This window comes from Anticarsia gemmatalis, chromosome 4, assembly GCF_050436995.1.
Source record: "Anticarsia gemmatalis isolate Benzon Research Colony breed Stoneville strain chromosome 4, ilAntGemm2 primary, whole genome shotgun sequence".
NCBI lineage: Eukaryota > Metazoa > Arthropoda > Insecta > Lepidoptera > Erebidae > Anticarsia > Anticarsia gemmatalis.
In genome coordinates this window covers 6,718,844-6,737,171 of record NC_134748.1, presented here as the reverse complement: position 1 = coordinate 6,737,171, position 18,328 = coordinate 6,718,844, and the positions used below count along the sequence as shown (strand labels likewise).

Here is an 18,328-nt window from a genome sequence, read left to right as displayed (position 1 = left end):
CCTTCTATGTTTTTCCTCCTGAATTTGTGGATTTCCGCTGAAAGCATGAAAATAGGTGTTTAAGGACACAAGATTCGAACGTAATCGCCACAGCAATGAAAAAGAGAGACATTTTTAAAAGAGAACTGGTATAAGAAAAGTTTTAATGAATGCATTGAAATCGAGATACGTAGTTATTACTAGTTATACATGAATAACAAGCAATAAACAAATATTGCACCTGACTGCATTATAAACGAACTGCGTGAGAGTGAGCGAAAAGCGGTGCAATGAGAATAAGGTCAGTGGGGAGAATAGCAGGCGCACGCGCATACGCGTCAAGTGTGCCAGTGTGTTGCACTCGTACCTCACCGCACTTCATCGTATTTATACATGTGTATCACATTTGAATGAATTTGTTCTCTGTTCATGTATTTAGACCATAAATAAAAATGAACTCATATTTGAAGTCAAGTGGTTGCTAAATATTCAACATACGTAAGAAGGCATTCTAGGTTTTTGCTCTGAAATAAATACCAGTCTCGCTCAATTTTAAGGAGGTCCAGCAACAACAGGCTATACTATAATTGATTTCAGGAGTAAAAGTTGTGAAAGTTGTTTCGTATTTGAAGCGCTTGCATTTATAACAGATTAGGTGCAGAAATGGGGAAGAAAACTAAAAAGGATATAGTTATTTCAATATGTAGGTAGGTATATGTTTGTCAATCTAAATAAATGTTATTCCGGTCGGTAGATATAAAGAAAGTACGGTAATTCAGTGTCTGTCAGGATTACTCAGGATGGCGTGAGAGATGTCTGAATAGTAGCTACTCCTGGCAAAATATTTAGAAGTAGGTAGTCCTAATACTAAAACTTAAAAATACTGAAAACCGTGCTGTGAGTACATAAGTAACTTAAACTGTACAATGTACATAGATTTGAGGAATTTTAGTGCTTATTTGTTGACTAGATTCCTTAACAATCATGTTGAATACGGGACATTAATAGAACCAAGTTTATAGCGTTCAAGAAAGTGGAAACCATTTTTAGTTTTAACTAACGTTTGTTATACCTGGATTATGAACGTTATGCATAATTAGGACAACGGCCGACATTTATTACTAGAAGTAGAAGTAGGTTAAAATTTGTACACGCAACCCATAAACTATTTGATGAGAACACAAAGTAACACTTTCATCTGTTCTACAAAACAAGCAATTGTGTCCAATGAACGAAATTAAAATGCGACCGGCTGTGGTAACGAGTCAGTCACTGGTTTAATACATCAAGTGTTTAATGCTGAAGTATACACGGAGCACATGACACGATGCGCAACGCGGCGGCAGCCGGCGAGTGTCGCCAACTCGCCAGTTCGCTTGGTCTGCGGCTCGGCCCGACCGCTCCACTCGTTCAGTGCAACACCAGCCTAGCTGCGGGCTCGGACCGCCACTGACACAAACATTACAACCAGTCGTGAACGTAGTAGCCGGCCGTTATCACGCGCGCTCTTTGCCACGCTATAACCGTGATGCGAATTCACACAAACTGATCGAACAATCACTATAATGTCATAAATCTAGCTTTATTATTTCGACAACAATGTCCAGTGAATACGTGCAAAATTGTTAAGAGAGTGCCGACTGGATTGTGTCTTGTGATTAAATTTTGTAGTGGAAATAAAATTATTTTGGAGGTGAGTTATGTTGTGAATTGTGGAACGAAGTGGCATGACGCTGAAGTGACGTAGTTCATTTACAAAATAATCATCCTCCTAAAACAATATCATGAGTCTGATTGTATGTCATTTATAAACAGTCTTCACTCGACCCTTGGGCATTGATTATCAACGAAATGAATAGTTATTAGTTGTTTATTAACTTATAATATGAATAAAAAAAGTTGGAGGTCGTTTTGCCGAAATGTACATTAAGTGCCGGATTCGTCGCTTCCAGATAAACTATTTTTCTATTAAAATGACACTAAATGCAAAAAAGCTATTAAAACTTTATCTCCAACTAACTGATACTTGTCAAGAATCTGCTATACCGGCAATAAATATAAGGAATCGACAGGATACGAGACTCAAAATTCAATTTGTAGTGTTGTGACACACTTGGTCGTTATAGCTTGGGTAATGCAAAAAATGCTCGTAAATCAGATGTTCGATACACGAACACAATGTAAACACAACATTCAATCGCGTTCAAAAGTAGATTGTTTGAACAGGCCTATTTTTGCCATAAAGTGAGTAGGAATTTGTGAGATGGACATAATGCAGGCAAACATAACACTAGTTAACCGATCATTCTAATAACCTGTTCCATAAACCACCCATTAATTTGGAAATATTAAGTTTACTTAACCGCTATGTTCGTTTATTTTATTTACTCTATCTTATGGCAGATTGCGTCCAAATGTGAGTTTTAATAAGATAACAGGAAATGGATCCAAATCTCAGCAAACAGTTTCATTGCCAACGATGAAGTCTCATCCGACTGCCACAATATTTAATTTGACGGCTTCTTGTAAAAATAGTCTATCGTAGAGTTCAAGAACTTCAATCAAGATCTAATTTTTATAAACTCTTTAATTCGGGATAATTGAGCACTTTTGAATCCACAAAACATTGCACTGTATCGAACCATTTGATGCAAAGTAGTAGTTAGTTACTTTGTCCGCGAGATGACGTGCTGCCCGTTTCGCGTCGATGTCTCTTTTAAACATAACACAGTGTATGATGACAAAAACATCATCAAAAGCAGCTGTTTGACGAGCAGGTGTAATGGAGGCGGTGTGCGTACGCAATGACAGCGCGTGTGAGATGCGTGCGCTGGCGGCCGCGCTGCACTCCCTCAACCTGTACTGCGCCTCCATCACCGCGGCGCTCATGTGCTGCTGCGCACCCATACACAAGCACTACAGGTCAGACACACTAAACCACATCATTAATTAATTAAATACTATCTTACTGTTATAATAATAACAATTAGCTTCTACTGACTTGATCAGCGAGTGTACACAAAGATAGTTAGCTTGCAGGTTCCCTTCTGTTCTTGGTCACAGCCAAATTGCAAATAGAAAAAAGATCGCAAATAGTGATCGTGAACTTTACAAAAATGGAATTTCCAGTTGGCGAGTGTGTGGGAGTATTTATACTTTTGTATTCTAATTAATCTGCATAAAGATAGGAACAAGAAAACATACACGGAAACAAAATCTAGCGTTGTAAATTAACAGAGATTGGCTCACTATTTGATTAGTCAGATTCTTAATTAGCGCAGTCAGTTTCAATTTAAGACCAGACAATTTTCCACTTCATTGGCGATCTTAAAATATAGGCACTCGAAGCGATGGCGAGGACAAGACGTGAGGGGAGTGGCCAGCCTTGTGCTGGCAGTAGCTTGGTGCTGCGATGCTGCGGCGTCACTGCTGCGTCCGGCGGAGACGGTGCATATAGTTGCTGCACTGATGGGCCCACTATCCTGGCTGGCCGCGGCTGCCTTCCACGTCGCTCTCTGGACCAGACGCTCAGCCGCACCTATCCTCTACCTCGCTATCTACTGGATGCTCGCAGCCGCCTCCTCAGCTACCATCTTATGGCAACACTACTTAGCCGGCATGGCAGTAACACACATAGAAATATACATACAAGGAGTGTCTTTACTGATGACATTGTTGATATCTGTCGTTGACTGCGTGTGCTTCTATGATGAGGTAATTATTACTGCACCATTTTAATCGAGAGTCTGATCTTAAAATTCGTAATCAAATGTACTGACTGTACTCAGTAGCATCAGCCGCCAAACAAGGACAATATGGGCTCGTTCAATTTCCTTATCATTACTAGGTTATTAACAGTTCGTTACTGGAATTAAACTTTACGTTAATTTTATAGCACTATAAATAATATGAGTAATAGGTACCTGTACCTATATTTAAATTATTAAATTAAACTATCTAACTAATATTTAAATTGTTAAACTAATTATGTGGTATGTTGAAGAATGCTCCCACAATGTCATTGTCGCGTCTTTTACCAACAGAAATTACTTGAAAATAACATAACTAAATAAGGTTAGGTTAATTATTGATACTAATTATAATGATACTAAGGTACCAAATTTTTCAACCGATTTCTTCAAAATATTTAATTAGAATCCAATCAGTAGGATTGTGTACGAATTTTGATATAAGGAAGCATGGAGGTCCGTTTACGCAGTATCTATTTATGAATCTGTGCCGTTTCACAAGAGCTACCGATTGAAAAGTGGATCTTCATTACTAATAACAACACACGCAGTTAATGATAACATTGGTCAACACGAATTTTGAGTCTGAGTTCTGTACCTTTGATTTTGATTACGTATACCTAACTTAATAAGGAAATAATATTTTTATCTAATAGAGTTTGCTTTTGTAGCTTTTAGAACGAATTTTAAGTTTTAATGGTAAAGCTCTTTTTTCCACATACAATTATAAATATATAAGAGTAAAAAAGTTATGATTTATATATTTTTATTAATTTAAATGATGAAATAAGGCATAAAGAAACACAAAATACAAAAAGGATACATTTTTTTTTTAGAAATGAATACTTTTGGTTTTTTTTTGTGTGAAAATAGGAACTTGATGTGTTAGTAGGCTCTCTCCATAGTCATGGTACTTCAAACTTCATCTTTTTTTTCTCTCCTCAGTACCAGGCTGAAAAAAATATTAATAACATTAATTAACGATGTACACATGTAATGTATATTTAAAAAAATATGGATATAGGCATATAAATGTTCATTCAATATAAGGAGTATTTTCTTACCTTCTAAAGTGTTTTTGCAGTTATAACACAAGAAGTGAGGTGCCCATATTTTATCCTGATTTCGTACTGACATATTAAAGTAAGCTTCATAGGCTTCACAAAATGCCTTATTTGATGATAAACAAATTTTATTGGCTCTCACTTTAATAAATTCCTCACAAATGTAGCAAAAAGAGTCCACGTCGTTTTTACACTTTTTCGATGCCATTTTTAGACCCCGTGACGCAAAAAAATGTGTTATTCCTTTTAAATGCGCACGCGCATACTGCCATGACACTCTGCTACCACCCACTTCGCACCCCCAGACCCCTCACCCCTGGATTTGAGTCATAAATGCAACGGCTCTTCAAAAAATCTGCCAAAACCCTATATATTTAGTTTTCGTTATATAAAGTACAAAAGCAAACTTTATTTATTAATAATGTTATTCCTGTTTTCTTTTTGATTAATATAATCAGAAAATATTCACTAAATCACAGGCTCAAAAAAAAAATTTTTTTTTGTCGACTTGTGTAATATATTATATAAACATAACTTCCTTTATCTAATAATATATTGGATAAATGCACATTATATTTCCTAGTAAGCATATGACGGCATTTCTGCTTAATGCTTGCATTTATATAGTTAAACTGTTTAGATGCAGGTGATAATCGCCTTAACGCCATCGTAGCACCGAGTCAGCGCTACTGTACTTAGTATCATCTTCCTTTGCTATTTCTTGTACCTTCTTACCAATTTAATCGTATTAAAAAGTTCAGACTTAATCTATAGATAGCTAGGTCTATCCCATCTATATAACGAAATAATAAAATCATAGACCTGCGTATTAGTAAAATTTAAAATAATTGAAAGTGCGAACAACAAACGTATAGATGTGCCAGATGTATCCATAATGCAAAGTTTTCTGTATCAGTTCTGTAGTTTAACGGCAATTTCAGTAATTGCTTATTAATATTTAAAAGGTACAAGACCAAAAAAAAACTTCTTTATTACATTCGCAAGGATTATAAATTGTGAACTAATAGCATCACTCCAGTTTAAATAACTTAGCTTCATGTTTAATTCTAGTTTTATCGTCACAAAACACATTTGTTTCACACAAAGATACATACATATTTTAAAACCATGAACTTTGCTAAGTTCATACTGAAACTTGTAAAAATATTTATGGATATCGCTGTTATACTCGCTTACATACATGTTTATAGTGTTTCCTTATTCAAAACATGTGTCATAATTGTTTAAAGATTGTAACTGTTGTTGAGATTATGACAAACTACTTGTAGCTTACCATACCACTTGACTGTGTAAATAAAACATGCTTGTTACATATAGTAATTATGCATAAATACGTAACATTACGTAATCGTAGCGGAATTTATTACACCAATAACTCAAGATAGTTTTTTATCTGTGGAATTAAAAAAGACAGTTTCTATGTATTTAAACTAAATGATTCCGGTCTCATTTAGTTGTTATAATATTAAACAGTACTTAGTAAAGCAAATGTCCTCCATGCTATTCAAATTAGTAGTTATAATACCACAGGTCGGGGCTAAAACCGTTAGCGCGATAAGCTTCATGGTAAATTTTAAGTCATATTGTTATATTGTAGGTAGATAGAATATTTAAACACTGATTGATCTCCCTAACCCGGCATCAAGGCGTTTCGTTATTGATGATGATCAGTAAGCCATCGATTTAATAATGTTTATGAATAAATAAATAGTTAATCACAGGAGTTATTGAAATGGTAACTTCCTCTATTAACAATACCGTGACTTGGATAGTCTACAAGTTAATTGAAACTTGCATGCTTGTGTGATACGTGCGTAACAAAATGACGTGCGTGTTGGTCACATGTCATTATCCCCTACAAGCGGCACCGCTATGTGCTACTTTCTATTTATATAAGTCAATTCTACAAGTATTGAGCTTAAAACTGGGAACACTATCTGCGCTCTGTATAAGTAGATATGTCGAGAATGAGTCAGGCAGGTCCCGACAGCGGCTCCCGCCGGCGCCATGTCCGTCGCGCAAGGAGCAACACGAAGGAGACGATTTTCACAATGCGTCTGGCGCCACTCTCAGATGGTATTTCCCATAAGTGCACGTGTGTGCCTTTAATATGAATGATTTACAGCCAACTCATGAATGTCGTATCTACCTAGTGTTGAGTGCGATATGATGATATTATGTCCTTAAAACAATTCAATTGAAAAATTATGTATTGTACCAAGTATAGATTGAAGCAATTGTTTTAACTACCTAGTCATTTAATTGATAAATATTACTGGGTATTCCATCCTTTGTTTATGGCCTTCATTAATATCGTGCTATGTACCTAATTGTATAATTTTTCAGGTCACGAAACGTTACAGATATGATCAAAAGTCTAACAACATTCCTAATGTATGCTACAAACATAACGACACACATTTCTATTCGAAAGTCACTTTCTTTTGGTTGAATCCGTTATTGACCAAAGGATACAAGACGCCGTTAGATCCAGACTACTTGGGCGAGCTTCCAGATAACGAACGATCTATAAAATACTACAGAGAGTTCGCGAAAATATACAACGACAAGAACGTACGTATCCCTAAATCGCATATAGATCGTCTACGAAGTGAATTCCATTGCAGGCTATCGTAGCACAAAAACCTGTTTGTACAGTTTTGTTGTTTGTTTCAGAATAAAAATTCAAGTGGAAACAATCCCAGTTTATTATCATGCTATATTCGTAAAGTGTGGCCAAACTTCTATATCGCCGGTATACTAAAGTTGTTTGGAGATATGATTGGCGTCGTGCCGCCATTAGGACTGGCAATAATCATTCAATACATCGAAGGACCGATTAATGTTTATGATCATAGTACACGTGTGTCTATAGAAGAATATATCAACAATGGATACGTGATGCTGCTTATTGTTACGTTGGCGTTAATTATACAGGCATTCCTCTCGCAGAATTCAACGCATTTAGTGACGGTCGAAGGCACAAGATTGAAGACGGCTTTACAAGTTCGTTCATCATTAATGACTTAGCTTTTGATGTGAAAAACTGCTATGTTCTGCTGAGGTTTTGATATAAATAATTATTTATTTATTATGTAATGCATTTTATGTAGTTTTTTATTAACAGAGCATGGTGTATGATAAGTGTATGAGACTTGCGCCCTGGACGCCCACTGAGACTAACGAAGATGAGGAGACTCGGCTCTTGCACGACCCTGAGGAGAACAGTTGTACCAGGAGTGGTCTCATCACTAATCTTGTGTCTCAAGATACATATAACATTATGTCGTGTGTCTGGATCTGTCATTACATTTGGGCAATACCTTTGAAGGCTAGTACCCTGTTTATGTGACTCTTAATTTGTAAAATTAATAAAACGTGTCCTTAAAAACTGTCTTTCCATTACAGATAATAGTAATACTATATTTATTGTACACAAAACTGGGCATAAGTGCAATAATAGGGACGGCTGCGTGTGTCTTGATTATTACGCCACTGCAGTTCTTTATAGGGAAAAAAATATCTGACAATTCTAAGGACATTGCAAAATGTACCGACCACAGGATCTCTAAGATGACGGAAATTATACAAGGCATAGATGTTATTAAACTGTATGTTTGGGAAAATCTCTTTAAAGAGAAAATTTTACAACTGAGAGAAGTGGAATTGAAACTGCTAAATAAAGATTCCATGTATTGGAGCTTTTTGAGTAAGCAAATTGTTATTTCTGTATATAAAACACAGTTTTAAATATATGCGGTATATAATAATATGCAAGTAATGTTGTTTTTCAGCCTTCACAACCCAGATATCATCGATTCTGATAACAGTCATCACTTTCACCGTGTACTACTTCATAGACAATAACGGTCGGTTTACAGCAGTCAATGTATTTGCTGGACTGGCACTGTTTAACCAGCTTACTGTTCCTCTACTCATACTGCCTGTTACCGTACTTATGGTGATTCAGGCGATGGTAAGGAGAACATGTACTTATTACTTTACGAAATACTTATAATAGTTGTGACTAGGCAACTACCAGTAATTAAAGATTAATTTTATTAATCTAGGTCAGCACGAAAAGGCTTCAAGATTTTTTGGAACTACCCGAATCCAATAATGTTGCGGAAGACAAGGAAGTGTATGTCCAGAATTCTAAAACGGACGGCAGTCATGAGCTGTTCTTATCTGAAGAAGTAGCAGATAAAGAAATTATGGATAGTAATGATCCAGTAATTAAAGACGAATCTGACGGTGCTGAGTGTGTCGATCAGTTTTCTGATGACGAAGTTAGTAATATGCCAGCTCGAATACCGGACTATATTGTTAGTTTCAAAAACGCAGCACTGACTTGGGGTAAAAGTAATGACATGTTGTTAGAGGTGGACGATTTAGATATTCCAGCAGGTAAGAACACCATCAGTGTAGACTATGTTATAAGGATTTCTTGGCCATTGTCGTTTACTTGAAGTATTATTTGTTTTATTTGATAGGAAAACTAATAATGGTCGTCGGCGGCACCGGATCTGGGAAATCTTCATTGTTGTCTGCCATCCTCGGAGAGATGTATCTTGATAGAGGAGATATAGTGTATAATAGGTAAATAATTTTATTGTTCTGTCTAGACTCTGATATCTAATAATTGACTACGAGGTACTAATATTCTTTTTGGGTTTTCTTTTATTTTGTATTTGTTGTGTCACGTCTTCCATTTTTCGGCTAAATGTCACGGTATTTTTATAACCGTCGCTATAATTGTATAAATATCTGAGTCAGTCACGGCCGTTATATTAACTGAGTCATCTTTTACAGCAGGTATCCTTGATGTTAAGAAATAGTTTGATTGGTCTCTATTTACTTTATTGAGACAAATTCGCGTGTATATTGTTTAATGTCTATTTAATAGCTCTGTCAGTCTGTATTAAAATTAGCAGACTAACTAAGACATCTAGAATGAGACAAAGTTTATGGTCCATTTAACTTCAAATTTCTACCTATTTCTTTTGCTCTATTATTCCTAAATGTGATTTATATATTCCGTAAGCGTTCCATTGTATAAATACTACATTGCTATCTTGAACTGAAAACATAATCATTTAATTTTTTTTTTTTTATTTGCGATAATTACAATAATTTTACACGTTACTGTATTGTAGATGTTGTACAATGTGGTACGCGGGTCAACCACCGTGGCTGTTGGAAGGCTCTGTTCGTAATAACATTGTCATGGACAATCCATGGTGTCAGAGAAAATATGGGCGCGTTCTAAGAGCGACCGGTTTGAGGCCAGACCTGCAGCTTTTACCAGGTAAGAAAGTAGAATAAGTACATTCATGTGTAAAATACGCGATCATATTATTGTAGGCATTGCGTATAGATGCTCATCTAGTTCATTCAATCTTTATACAAAAGATATAAATAATTGTATTATTGTATTATCCTGTCACTTGCTAGTTGTTGAGTTAATTCCTAGTTATTTCAAGGTACGAACTAGCTCTAAGTGAATAGGTTACAATAAATATTATGATACAAATTATATTATAATATAGTTTTCATTATTTTATATCTATATGCATTATTACCAATGAGGAGCAGGTAGATTGAAATGACGTCAATCATCCGAAACGTAAGAATTAATATATGGACTACCTCCGAAATAAGTTGCCAGTTTAAAAAAAAACCGGTACTTAGGTAGGAATTGTACTCTGCCGGGGTTTTGAGGTTTTGATTTAAAAGCGTTGTACACATCGTCTAATTTCTTTTACGCTACGAAACAAAAAATACGTGTCAAACATTTTTTGTGAATGTAATTTACGGACTAATCCGATTTTTAGTACACAAGCCTATTGACTAGTAATAATATCACTACCTACCTACCAACATTGACAATATTTTATTGAATCCGGAATACCGTTACTTTTAGGAAAAGTGGCTTATCCATCGTATTCTTTCTGTGTGCATTTATGACACAAGTACGAAATATCAATCTACCTACTCCGATCACTTATTATAAGTTAAGCCAAGTTTAAGATTAACCAAGAAGCACTGCTTTAGTTGTTTATTTTGAGTGTATTTCAATAGATGGTGACGCAACGCGTCTTGGTAGTCATGGCTCGCCCCTGTCGGGCGGGCAGCGCATCCGCGTGTGTGTGGCGCGCGCGCTGTACTCGAGCGCGGCTCTGCTGGCGCTGGACGAGCCGCTAGCCGCGCTCGACGCACCGCTGGCGAGGCACCTGGTGGCGCGCGCGCTGGTGCCGGCCGCGCGCGCCGGACGCACCGTCATCGTCGCCACGAACAGACTCGAACTACTACATTATGCCGATTTGGTAAGTAGAGCGTGAAGGACGCGCTACACCCATGATTATTATCATAATGTTAGAACTCATTTTAATGGAGTATCCACTTATCATGTGTACTTTCCACATAGTACGACCTGATTACCCGTAATTATTCCTATATGACTCTTAATGGGAAACGGCAGCATAGTTCAATCAGTTGATAAGCAGCTCCATAGAGTGCTCAGGCACAAAGATTGCACTTACTGGTGGTATTTACTCTATTTCTCCATCGAGTTATTTGTTAGATATAACGGTGATCATCGGTTGATACGATGTATCACAAAAAATACAATAATATTTCAGTAACGCAATTGACTGACGAATTGACTGACTTCTTCAGTGCCGTTAAGCTTAAGGAACGGTGTATGGAATGGGAATCCCAATTGTTGTCGTTGTACTTTTTAGATAATAGCTATGGAAGAAGGTCGCGTGTGTGGTGTGGGTCGTGCGGCAGCTGCGTGCTCGGGCGCACTGGCTCGCTGGGCGCGGCTGGCGGGCGAGGCGCGCGCGGCCGCAGCTCGCGCCGGCGCCGGCCCGCCCGGCGGCGCGGCCCGCGAGCGCTCGCGACTTGTGCGCGCACTCAGCCGAGCACGGTTTCAGAGAATGAACTCTGACGAGGCCACGGTAACTTCCATACTACTATTGTTTCATCGGGTCAAACTTTGTATGCCTATTTGAAAAAGTTGTCAAGGAAAGTGGGTGCCCAGTGAAGTGTAACATTGGCTCGTCATTCTTAATTTACAATAGGTATAGGTACCTATTAAGTTACAATATTGTGAAGAAAGCTGACATGCTTTTGAGATCTAAGAGTTATTAAGAAACGAGTGCTAGGCGCTTTAAATAATTGAGAGTAGAAATCCGGTATCAGCAGTGCGACGGTATTGGATTTTTATGAAAAGTTATTAAGTGATGTCAATTCTTGCATAGTGGGGCATAAGTGAAGCAGCAGGTGCTCACCTTCTGCCGGAGGTGCAGACGTGTGCTGGGGGCAGCTGGCGACGACGCGTCACTCCACGGACACGACCACCGCTCTCCAGGCAACTGTCCTCGCCACCACCCTCCATGTACAACTCCAAGTATGTCCAAACTTCAGGCATGCATGTTAGATATTATTATATGTATAGAGGTAAATTAAGTCTTACGATACGTGCTTCCAGGCAGTTCCAGTGTTAATCTAATTTCAGTCAATGGAAAACTAGATTTCAGCGTATCCACAACATCAAGCGTTAATTTATTTCATTTTACTCAAACAATGTTCTCTGCTAGGAATTCATCATTTCATATGTCGAGATAACTAAAGTAGTCTGAAGAGCTCGGTCTTGTTTTTACATTGAGCACTAACAAAGCCTATAAGTGAAATCACGTGTATGTTGTACCTAATGTACCTGTTATATTTATCACATCTCTAGTTCAAGTGCGTCTACAACATTAACGGAAATTATTTCTTCTTAAAGTGCCACTTCATTTCTGAAGGTTATTAGTGACTTACAGACTGCAGTCTGTATGCCACATCGTCACTTTTCAATAAGATTAATAAACGTATAAAATAGGCCTTCAAACCTCTGGCCAGTTCTTTAGCTTCGATTTATTTATATTTTAAACTTTATTCCTGTACACCCGAAGTTGTATGAAACACATTTCCGGTACCTACGCTATTTACAAAGGTGAAGTGATCAATTACCAAATGCCCCGTTACAAAACTCAGGTAACTGTTCAGAGTATTCTAATATTAATCAGAAAAGCCCAATAGCACATTGCCCGAATCAAGGTCTCGTGATTGACGGTAGCATACACTTCCGCCCAGACCTCAGAAGCATTCATCATCATCAGTCAGTTATTCAATTTCTTTAACAATTTAATTACACTTTCTGCCAACGTATTTGCACTGTAAGATAGTAATCATGTGTATGGACATGCATATTTATTGTTATTTGATTGGCATATAATAAGTGTTTGATTGTTATTCAGATGGCGGCCGGATGTGCGTCGCGCCGTCAGTGCTGACGAGTCGAACAGCGCGCTGCAGCGTGAGGCAAGCTTCCTCCGACGTCTGCTACGACCGCGACCTACGCGTACACTTAACAGGTCCATATTAATCAAAACTATCTTAGCTATAATTTTTAGTTACTTATTTCTTGATTACATGTACAATTTATTTTATTCTTTCCTTGGAAATCTTATGTGCATTTTGGCTTGATAAATGCCCTTGTTGCGTTGCTTGTTGCGCCTTTAAATCTCCAACCAAATATTATGATGATGTCTGAATATTCTTTAAATCGGATATAGAAATGGGATTATCCAGTTTTGTTCCCAATTTCCAATACCATAATCCAATTTTGTTGTTGACAACTTATATCACTTTGTTCGTGTAAACCCGATTTTAAACTATAAACTTCTGCAATAAATTGATGATTCAGCAATAAAATATTTTCCTCACCTTCTTTTTAATTGGTCTCCATGTTTTTATTTTGCAGATGGACGCCAAGAACTTTACGTCGTCTAATCAGTTCTGACTCAGAGAGTGCACCTGAAGAAAACCACAACAATGGTCAGTATTATATGATTTATGATTGAATGCACCTAGTTCATTTTGTTTTGTTGTTACATCTTTAGGACACTTGTGTTACATTTTTTCTTAGAATATAGTCGCGGCGCTACTGAAAATATCTTTCATCTGAATCACAGTAGGTAGTTAAACACTGCTAATATTTCTCATTTTTACAATAGGGGTTACAATAAGTTTCTAGGGATGGCAATGCCAACAGCTACACCTAAGACAAAGTTTATATTTACATTATTAAATTTTTTATATTTTCTTTTACGTTTTAACGTTTTTGTGCTTTATATTTCAGACGTACCTGATGAATCTGGAGTAGATTCAACACCTTATAGTTCGCTAACATCAAATGGCGTCGATACTAACAACGCGATCGTTGTTGATGATGAATCCGTGGCTGACCACAAAACAGAGGATGCTGTTAGTGAGGTGGGTTCCGAAGCTTAATTCAATAACGCCAAATACGAGCCACTTTAGAAGATTTCGCCAAGTGCAAGCTAATGGTTGACATCTTCTCAATTCAATAGTCAACTCGATTATCTAATAAGCACTTATCATAGGCGAAATTAATGCGAAAATGCATATTTATCTTGGATTTTTCGACATGCTGTATAATGCGAGAGTTGCGAGAGCAAGCAATGCGAAAGTTTAAAGTTTAGTCAACTTTCCCATCGGCAATCTGCCGTTCGTGTGAGAGGACTTAGTACTCATTGCGATTTTACTTTCAATTTCTTATTTTGTGTGATAGAAATTATATTTTTATTATTCTTGTTTGCTACCTAGTGCGCCATTTGGTGGGAGTACGCGCGAGCGTGCAAGTGGTGGGGAGGTGCATACTGGGTGGCGGCTGCAGCGACACAGGCGCTGGCGATGGCCGCCGACTATTGGCTAACAAACGTTACTGCACAAAGCTCAGACACTGAACTTAGTGACGAACAGGTAATTACTTTATTACTGTATTCTATAACAGAAAGGTAATTAAGCTATACTTAATTCGTAAGACACATAGGTACAAGTATTCTTAACTCACTGTTTAGCTGGTGCATAGACTGCACAGTATAGCATAATAATCAAATTGGTTGTCAGTGCTGAACAAAGATTTAAAGGTACACAATGTCATGTTGACAGACATGGGTGGGAGTGCGCACGTATGCGGCATGGTGCGGGTGCGGCGCGCTGGCTGCGGGCGCGGCGCAGGCGGCGGGCGCGGCTGGCGGCGCTGCTGCAAGGCGCGCGCTGCACGAGCGTCTACTGCACGCTACTCTACGCGCCTCTCACAACCACCATCGTGCAACGCCGCTCGGCAACACACTGCACCGCTTTGCCGCTGATATACTCGTCATAGACAAGGTAACTGACCAATATGGTGATTGCTGTTACTAAGAACTCTTTCGTAGCGTGTAGAACTTTTTGGTCACCATCAGTAAGCTACATCTCAATTTATCTACTTTCAGAAACTTCCTACTGCGATTAGCCGATGGGCCCAGCTCGCCCTGCTATGTACCGCAGCGATGCTAGTCAACGCGATCGTCGCACCCTGGAGCTTGCTGGCTTCGCTGCCTGCTCTGTTTTGCTACCTCACTCTTCAGTCTGTCTATCTGTGTAACGCTAGGTACATAAGCAGTAAGTAAATATTAGGTGTAAAGTAGGTCAATGGATCTTGTCTAGACATTGCGATAAAACGTTTTTTAACTACCTACCTGTCTCTTGCTCCAAAATATTTCTGTAACCTGTTTTACACATTTGTCTTATTCTTTTGTTTTTGTGATATTTGTGTAGAGAACTACAATGTGCGGAAGCGCAAAGTGCTGCAGGCGTTGTTTCACTTTGCGCCGAGACGTGTGCGGGCGGCAGTACGATCCGCGCTGGTCGTCTGCAGGCGCGCATGCGCACCACCTTCCTGCGCAGGCTCGACACTAACCACAATACGCTTCTGCTATTGAACTCTGCAAATCGCTGGCTAGGACTCACATTGGTAAGGGATATTTCATTATAATCTTGTCCTCAGAAGACGATTGTTGTCTTTACCGGGTATGTTGTTCGTCAGGACCTGGTCGGTGCAGCAAGTGTGAGCGTGTCGCTGGGCGTGTGCGTGTTCGGTGGCGTGAGCAGCGGCGCGGCGGCGGGGCTGGCGGGCGCCTACTCGCTGCTGCTGCCCGCGTACCTCGCTCACCTGGCCAAGTGCCGCGCCGATCTACACCTGCAGCTCGCCGCGCTCGAGCGCATACATACTGACACTAACATACCACAGGAGGATTACAGGGACGACTGTAATTAATTATTCATAACTACTTATTTAAGTTCTTCGAATTTGTAATAACAACTGTTTAACCTTTTTTAACCCTTTTAACTCCAACCTGTCTATGACTATTGCCTAACGTCTTTGCAAATTTTTATAGGTCCAATACCAGCTGGATGGCAAAGGAACGGCAAGATAGAGTTTGAGAATGTCAGCGTCCAGCATGAACCAGGGTCACCACCGATACTCAAAAATATCAACTTAACTATATCGCCTGGGGAAAAGGTAAAAATAATTAAAGTAATCTTCTTAGGTAAATAAACCTAACACTATGATTGTTACCTAAAAATAAATTCATGGTTTAGTTTGTTTTTTTGTATCCACAGTATAAGTCGTAAGGTGTTATTGATTTGCATTTGCAAACTTAGCATCATCATATTAATAGGCATGCAAAGAAAGTATCTTTTGCTAAACATAACACCGTGTTTAGGTAGCAATATGCGGTCGGAGCGGTAGTGGTAAATCGACGTTACTGATGACGTGTGCGGGCGCGACGACCGTCAGCAGCGGGCGCGTGCTGATCGACGGCGAGGACATCAGGCGGGTGCCACTACGCGCGCTGCGTCACCGCGTGGTGGTGGTGCCGCAGGAGCCCGCCATGTTCTCCGGCACGCTGAGAGAGAACCTCGACCCGCTGGCCGTGCACACCGACGAAGAGATATGGCACTGTCTCAGAGCCGTCGGACTCTTTGACTTCGTGTCCGCTCAGCCCGCCGGACTAGGTACGTAAAGCCATAGATTATCATTTTAGACTTTCATTATTTTAGATTCCTTTATATGTACTTAATAATAATCGTATTAGAATCAAATCATAAACAGTAGGGTAATGTGTCTTGTGTGTACAGAGTGCGGTGTGGGCGGTCGCGGCTGGAGCGCGGGGCGCGTGTGCCGCGCGGCAGCGGCGCGGGCGGCGCTGCACGCGCGGCCGGCGGGCGCGCTGCTGCTGGACGAGCCGGCCGCCGCGCTGGACGCGCCCGCCGAGCGAGCACTGCTGGCCGCGCTCGCCGCCGTCGCGCCGCACACCACCATACTCACCGTCGCGGTCAGTATACCTCAATACTATTTCATATACCATTCGCATATCTCGTAGTGGTTTTCGAATGGAATATGTTGGTAGATTGATGACAGTGTTATTCGCAGTATTGGATATTCCGGGTTTTGTTTCTGTTCCTACCGTTGTAAGCCACCAGCGAAACACACACTTGTCGAGGGGTGTGTTTAATATATACTTACTTATAAAGGTGAGAAAAGTAATTTGTATACTTACTTCTTATTGCATGTTACATACAGCACCGTATCTCATCGGTACGCGGATACTCTCGCGGCGTGGTGCTGGAGGAGCGCGGGGTGGCGGAGCAAGGTCCCGTGGCGGCGCTACTGGCGCAGCCCACCTCGAGGCTTGCACGCATGCTCGCCGCCGCTAACAGATATAACTGACCACTCTGAACATAGTTTAAAGCAGGAACCTTTTATCAAAACAATCAAGCGTCCATGTTTCGCTGACTTATGACCGAAACACAAATGTACTGCGCTGGGAAAATGTAGGTAACTTAAATGAAGGATACTTACGGCTGGTTTCTACACATAAGGATAAGTATTGGTTAACTTGTCAGGTGGAATTATGACAATGGTCTTCACACTTTTTTAGCCACTTTATCCATCGGATAGGTAATCCGACATTTATCTTAAGTTGTGAAACTGGCCCTTAGACCATGAGTTGCATTTGTTTATCATGTCATATTTTGTTATTACCTAACCCACCAAAAGTACTTTAGACAATGAGTAAGTATTTGCTGCAATACGGAATGCATGACGTATGTATTTATTTACTTTATTTATACTGGACTAATACGTAGAACTAGAGAACTAAGCAATGGGCTTTCGAATGCTACATTTGTTTGTTACTAGTATTAACTTTAAATCATTTTATACCTGCTGCAAATTTAGCGCTAGTGAGCTCATTGTTGACATAATGACGATTTAAAGAGGCCAACTTTTTGTTCCGGCCTAGACATCCTTAATTTTAATAGAACGTTATTTCATTAATATTATAAAATAACGAGTAGATACAGATATTTCTTGGTACTACACAGACCTGCTACCATATTGATCTAAGCAATCTTGTAATAATAAATAAGTATTGTTTTGACATAAGCAAATCTTAAAAAAGATGGTAGCTAACATCATAGAAACTTGACCAATAATATTTATCATTGAAGATAACCCTCAACCGTCTTCGGACGTAATACATTTAAGTAAATAGAATAATGTAACCAATCGTGACTATTACACGTTATGTAATAATTTATTATTCAATTGTT

At 39.1% G+C, this 18,328-nt stretch overlaps 1 protein-coding gene across 4 annotated transcripts; it reads left to right on the top strand.

Moving 5' to 3' along the window:
- Positions 1 to 811: 811 nt before the first annotated feature.
- Sur (Sulfonylurea receptor) lies at positions 812 to 18,316 on the top strand. 4 transcript variants are annotated; one of them, XM_076113378.1, is made up of 26 exons: positions 812 to 830; positions 2,757 to 2,901; positions 3,318 to 3,693; positions 7,160 to 7,387; positions 7,490 to 7,819; positions 7,941 to 8,144; positions 8,222 to 8,522; positions 8,608 to 8,789; positions 8,884 to 9,220; positions 9,307 to 9,412; positions 9,970 to 10,121; positions 10,895 to 11,139; positions 11,557 to 11,775; positions 12,079 to 12,227; positions 13,120 to 13,236; positions 13,626 to 13,699; positions 14,004 to 14,137; positions 14,492 to 14,647; positions 14,837 to 15,058; positions 15,163 to 15,320; positions 15,488 to 15,683; positions 15,756 to 15,978; positions 16,108 to 16,232; positions 16,438 to 16,729; positions 16,853 to 17,049; positions 17,298 to 18,316. In XM_076113378.1, exons 2-26 carry the CDS (start codon positions 2,762 to 2,764, stop codon positions 17,442 to 17,444), a joined length of 5,010 nt encoding a protein of 1,669 aa, XP_075969493.1. In that variant the 5' UTR covers positions 812 to 830; positions 2,757 to 2,761; the 3' UTR covers positions 17,445 to 18,316. The 4 variants fall into 4 exon arrangements, with proteins under 4 accessions (XP_075969493.1, XP_075969491.1, XP_075969490.1 ...); XM_076113376.1 differs by lacking the exon at positions 812 to 830 and adding an exon at positions 1,279 to 1,672 and having other exon boundaries at positions 2,742 to 2,901; XM_076113375.1 differs by lacking the exon at positions 812 to 830 and adding an exon at positions 1,280 to 1,672.
- The last annotated feature ends 12 nt before the right edge of the window (positions 18,317 to 18,328 follow it).